This window comes from Bubalus bubalis, chromosome 4 (assembly GCF_019923935.1).
Source record: "Bubalus bubalis isolate 160015118507 breed Murrah chromosome 4, NDDB_SH_1, whole genome shotgun sequence".
In the NCBI taxonomy this organism is placed as follows: Eukaryota; Metazoa; Chordata; class Mammalia; order Artiodactyla; family Bovidae; genus Bubalus; species Bubalus bubalis.
This window is the reverse complement of record NC_059160.1, coordinates 56,044,315-56,050,314: the sequence shown is the minus strand read 5'-3', so window position 1 is coordinate 56,050,314 and position 6,000 is coordinate 56,044,315. Positions and strand designations below refer to the sequence as shown.

Below are 6,000 nucleotides of genomic sequence, written 5' to 3'. Positions count from 1 at the left end.
ATTTTAACAGCCACAACACCATATGCTACAATCAAAACCAGATGACATTCTGGCACTGGCAGTTGTAATGAAGTGGGGCTAATTTTCAGTTCTGTGATGATTTGTGATAAATTAAGTAGAATTTCAGATTCTCAAAACTCAGAAGAGCGTAATAGAGCAAATTTCTCCATTCTCCATCTTTTTTCTTTCTGTATGGACACAAGGAGTCTGTCACTTTTAATAACTACCACCTCCTACTCTTACGCCTTATGTTTCATCTCCCCTCAATCCAACCGAGAGGAAGAACTCAATACCTGAAAAACATCCTTGATATCTCATCCATTATTTTATTATTTCAACAAATTTATTGAGAACCTACTACTTGCCAGGCACTATATGAGGCACAAAGAATACAAAGTTGAACAGTGACACAAAAACACAATTCCTGTCCTATGGAGTTTACAATCTGGAGGGTCTACATTAATCAAACAAATATATATAAAATTACAAAGGTGTTCAACATTAAGTAGAGGTCATGTGATAATATAATTTTTTTCTTACTCTGAAAAAAATTAGGGAATGCTTCCCTGAGGAAGTAGTGAATGAGCTGAGATCTGAAAGACAAATAGGAGTCAACTAAGTGATGAAGGTATTTCAAGCAAAAGAATAGCATGAACAAAGGTTCCTTTGGTGGAAGAAACACTTTAATTCTCACTAATTTCAGATATTTAAAGTGCAGTAAGAGTCAAATACAAAGTAAGTGAAACAAGGAGCACAATGAAACTAAGAAGTAATAATAGCTAACTTCTCTTAAATGCTTTTAAGGTGATGTGCCAGTCACTGCTTTAATGTTTTTGAGGTATTAACTCTTTCAATGTTCAGAATTATAAATAGCAGCCCTAATAATTGATATCATAGGTAACATAAAATATTTTTGTTTCCATCTAGGGTTAGGTGAGTTACCTTGATTAAAATTGCACTTAAAAAAAAAAGAGAGAGAAATCTGCCTGCAGTATAAAAATGAATCAGAAAGGTCAGGGTAGCTTAGGAAGACCAATTAGGAGGCTATAGAAGCAACTGCAGGCAAAAAGTGCTAATGTTAGCTTAGACTAGAAAAGTGGTAAATGAAGAGAAGTAGACAAATTTATTAGGTAAAATGAAAGGATGTGGTAATGAATTGATGGGGGGGGGCAGTGGTTAGAGAGACAAAGTTCTAGGTTACTAACTTAGGAACCACTGTGATGGTGGAACCTTAGATTGGATACATTAATAAAAACTTAAAGAGGAATATTTAACCCTTGTATTGACAAGTACTGAATAAAAATAACCACAATAAAAACCCAAAATAAGTTTCTGATTAATTTTGTCATATATTTGCCTGCAATCATATAAAGCTATTCTTACATGGCTTAAATAATAATGTTTCATTACAACACGGTGATCTTTTGAACTCTACAATGAGAAAAGATAAAAATACAATACCAAGAATATGTTTTTCGCATATATGAAATTTAAAAGAAAAACACTAATATAATTTTCTTCCCCTGATTACTAACATCTCTGCTAGGGATTTAGCAAAGACAAGGCAACTTTAATTTTAATTTGTGGTCATTTAAAAACTCTAATAAGTTTATTACAGGTTGATTCTTATATTTCTCATACAGCAAAAAAGATTGAGACTAACTTAAACAAAATTCTCCCCTTATTTTTCAAGTAGTTTGTTTTTATATACACACACATCTTTTAAAAGCATTATATTCATCTTAAAAAAAAAAGATAAAAGACCAATAAGTGATTACTTTCCCTACCTCTGGAAAAATATGTGAAATAAGGAATAAGGTTTAAATAAAAACATATAATTGGGATTTCAGTGAAAAGAGCAGGTTATTAATTGTGATTTCAGTCAAGTCATTTGTTCTTTCTGAGCCATAAGGTCTTTATTAAACTTTTAAAATGTAAATAACACCTACCTCACAGGCTTGTTGTGGGAATTATACAATGTTTTTGGAAATGATTTATGAATTTTAAATCTCTATAAAAATAGTAATCACTATAAATTTTTAAAAATCTAACAAAGCACATAGAATATTCAGCTTCGTATTAATTATTATCTCTACTGTTTATATGATTTTCTTGAGATGGCCAAATAAATTGAAAATAAGAAAAACATTCAGGATCTATAACAGTAATTAATTATAATACATCATAAATTTAAAGTTCATATGGAGCAAATATGTCAAATCTGAAAACCATTGCAAGTTCTAGAGAAGTTCACGTACCATCATCCTGCTTTTCTATAATAGAGACTGCTTTTGTTGAATATATACCTATAGATCAAAAGTACTCTACTAAGGATATAAGCTATACATTCAAAATATTTAATTAGACCTTTGCTTTTAATCTAAAACTATACAATAGTTTTAGATTAAAATGGTTTAACATGATTTCTAAAATACTCTGAGGTAAAATAATAACAATTTAACTTGTTCTTTGCTATATCCTTAGCTCCCAAAACACGGCCTGTATTTTTAAATAATGTTAATGAAAATGGACAATAAAGACAAAAAAAAAAGGCCAGTACGATTTTCAATAAAATATAAAATCACTCTAACACTTAACATAAAATGAAACATATTTCCTTCCAAGTATTTAGATATAGGAATGGCTATATAAGTCATGCCAACAAGCAAAGCACCATAAAGTATCCTCATGTGGTTGAAAATTTGAAATTTTTCAAGTAACTTAAACAAAGAGCAGTCCAGCTGTTTCAGTTCTATCTTGAATATATTTATGTTTAAGAATGTGAATTTTAAAATAGACCCCACTTAGTTTAATTTTACCAGAAATATATTTTAAATTGTTAAAAGCCTCTGTTTCTTAAATACTCATAAACTTTTATTTTATAATGTATGATTGACACTCTCTCTCATGTTGGTTTCAACCTTAACAATCCCTAGAAAATAGAATTCAGAGTTTACCAGTTATTCTTTTTTCAAGATATAAGTCACATAGAACTTTAATCAAAACTAGCATTATAAATTCAACATGTGCAAACAACCACCTGTTAAGATACTGTAGGAAGGGTATGAATGCATTTTATGTATGTGAAAAGAAAATTCTCTGAAAACATTACCCTCCTTAAATAGAGGAAAGATGAAGATAAAAGAAATAATATAAACAGTATTAATTAAAATTCTTATAGTTACAAATGCTGCCAAATTTAGCAGGATAAATTACTCTTTGACGTCTAACAATACATGTTTTAAAGGAATGTACAAGTAATGCTTTTTAAATCAGTTGGCCATATACTCTAATGCTTTGCTTTTTTTATAGTTTGTGCTTTTTATTTTAACATTTGTACCATCTTCTTTGTTGAAAACTATAGCTTCAACTTATACAGCGTACCCATCACTTAAAATGATTCTTTTTCACATTTTAAAGTTACCTCCTACGTTCCATAGGGTGATGATTTTCCAGAGTTTTCAAACCCAGCAATTAGATAATTTATTAATTTGATTGGACTTTTTTTTTTACAGTAATAGTTATAGATTTAAGTACATAATTTTAGTAACACTTAAAATATAAGCCTCCTTTTATTTTACATTAGCCCTAAAAGCATCTGAATCTCTGTAAATAATAGTAAATTATTAACAAAGTGATAAATAAATTCAGCAATCTGTGAGAACACAATAGTTTTTCATTTTTCTTTTTTAAAAATGTCTATAATGTAATATCAAAATTAGGAAATGACATCTTCTATTCATGAGGCATAGAATTCATCTTACAGTATGCATTGACTTCCCTATATCACACCAGTTTAAAAGAGGGTTAAACCCTAAAACACAAAACAACCAAAAGATTGTAATGCCCATACCTAGTATTTTCTAAACTGGTTTTGGAATAGTCACCACTTCATCACATTCTATTTCATTTTATTGTCTTTTCATGAAAAGGAAAGTTTCCCATTAATTGGTAACATCACATTATAAATATAACCTCCACACTCCAAAGCTATAACTTGAGTTTCTGGCTGCCACTCCTGATATTCAACTGATGGAGAAGAGCATCTTTTTCTAAGTGAGCCTCTGCAAGAGCCATTTTAGCTTTAGCCAATTCTTGTTTAAGTGATTCATTCTCTTCCATGAGCTGAAATGATAAATTTGGAAAATAAGAAAATGTAACCATTTTCAGGAAATACAGACTATTTATACAGTATCTAAAGGTGTGACCCACAAGTCAGCAACATTATCCAATGCTGGTGAGGGTGCACTTAAGCTGAAAATTGCTCTGAGAAGTTATTTGGAAACACATACCAAGCACTTACAAATGTCCTTAAGTTTTGACCCAGCAATTTAAACACGAATTAACTCCTAAGTTCCAAATCTAATAGTGATTTTGTTTAATTTCAATTTCCCTTAAGATGCTGCTGACCTCACTCCTCCTTGCTAATCCTCTCTCCTCTTTCACCTTTTATGTCACAGGTATTTCTTGTTTACCCCGCTCTACCTATGGACTTTTCATCTTTCCCTCTGATGTTTAAGAACTGTTAAATTTTTTGCATTCTATTAAAGTCCATAATTGGTTGCCTTCTCTTATCACTTGAGTCACTCCCTTAGATGTCTCTTCTACTCCTGTGGCTCCAACAATTATGTATAATCTGATATAGGGTAAGCCTCTCTTGAGCTCCAGAGCCACATTCTGAAGATCTCACTGGACATTTTCATCTAGATGTCAATAGGTCTTCTCTCATTAAGACTCAGTTCAATCCTCTTAGAACCATTCCCTAATCTCTAATGAAGAAAATGTGATAAAACCTTCTCCACAGGAAAAAGCATTTACACAGATACATTAAAATATATGCATTCAACTTCAAAGAGTTCTCAGATTTCTTTTAGCTGCAGCTTAAGAATGCTTGTCTCACAGACCAAATTGGGTATTTTATCATACTTTCCTAAACTCCAGTACATATAACACATGTATGCTGTGACTACTGTTTACACACTTCTACTTTCCCATTCAATTTTGAGTTTCTCAATAGGGAGTGGTATTCTCTTCCAATTCTATATCCTTAGCTTAGAGCGGACATCTAACAAATCCTGCTAAATAGATGAATAAACTCATTCTGTAGTTTCATCATAGAGAATTAAAATTCTGCTGGATAGAATTTTATAACAGCAAAAAATAAGAAGCAACTCAAATATTAACAGATGTTAAGAGTAACCTTTAGAAATGATAATATTGCCACACCCATATTAATCTGCCATTAACAATAAATATGAAGCATTGACTATACTTCAATAAATATAAAATAAAATAGATGAAGCATATGCAGCAATATGGAAAACATTTGTTAAACAACATTAAGCAAAAAGTACAGTATATATAAGTGTAAAAGTGTTAGTCCATCAGTTGTATCAGACTCTGTGACGCCATGGACTGTAGCCGACCAGGCTCTATCCATGGAGTTCTCCAGGCAAGAATACTGGAGTGGGTTGCCATTTCCTTCTCCAGGGGATCTTCCCAATCCAGGGATTAACCTGTGTTTCCCCTACTGCAGGCAGATTCTCTACTGCCTGAGTCACCAGGGAAGCCCCACAGCATATATACTAGGATAGCAATTGTTTAGAAAAATTATGGAAAGAGACTGAGATGAAAAATTAAAAAAATACTTATAGCACTATAGAAGGTTACAATATGTCAGAGCTGTTTTAAAATATTTTTCCAAAGTTCTGAAATATTATGATACTTTTGTAACTTAAAAATAAGACATCAAAATGAATATATCCTCCAATTAGCCTTGGCAGATGCCAGAAATGGCACTGTCCCACATTTCCTCCTTTATCTTCTATTAGACTACAACTTCTGTGAAGGCTGGGAATGGCCATACCTTGCTCAATACTGTATCAACTAACTGCCTAGTACATAACAAGCACTCAACAAACATGATTTAAATAAGTAAATAAATAATGCCTAATAATTATGCTAATTGCTGAACTGAATGAGTATGAATTAGGTTTCCCA

At 31.6% G+C, this 6,000-nt stretch overlaps 1 protein-coding gene across 3 annotated transcripts in view; it reads right to left on the bottom strand.

Annotated features, from left to right (window-relative positions):
* Positions 1 to 306: 306 nt before the first annotated feature.
* Positions 307 to 6,000, bottom strand: part of UHRF1BP1L (UHRF1 binding protein 1 like) — a 95,003-nt gene continuing 89,309 nt past the window's right edge. For all 3 annotated transcript variants that reach the window (XM_025283673.2, XM_025283671.2, XM_044941457.1), the window contains one exon: positions 307 to 4,125. In XM_025283673.2, the coding sequence (XP_025139458.1) occupies positions 3,991 to 4,125 (135 nt within the window). In that variant the 3' untranslated portion in view covers positions 307 to 3,990. The remainder of the gene's footprint in view (positions 4,126 to 6,000) is intronic.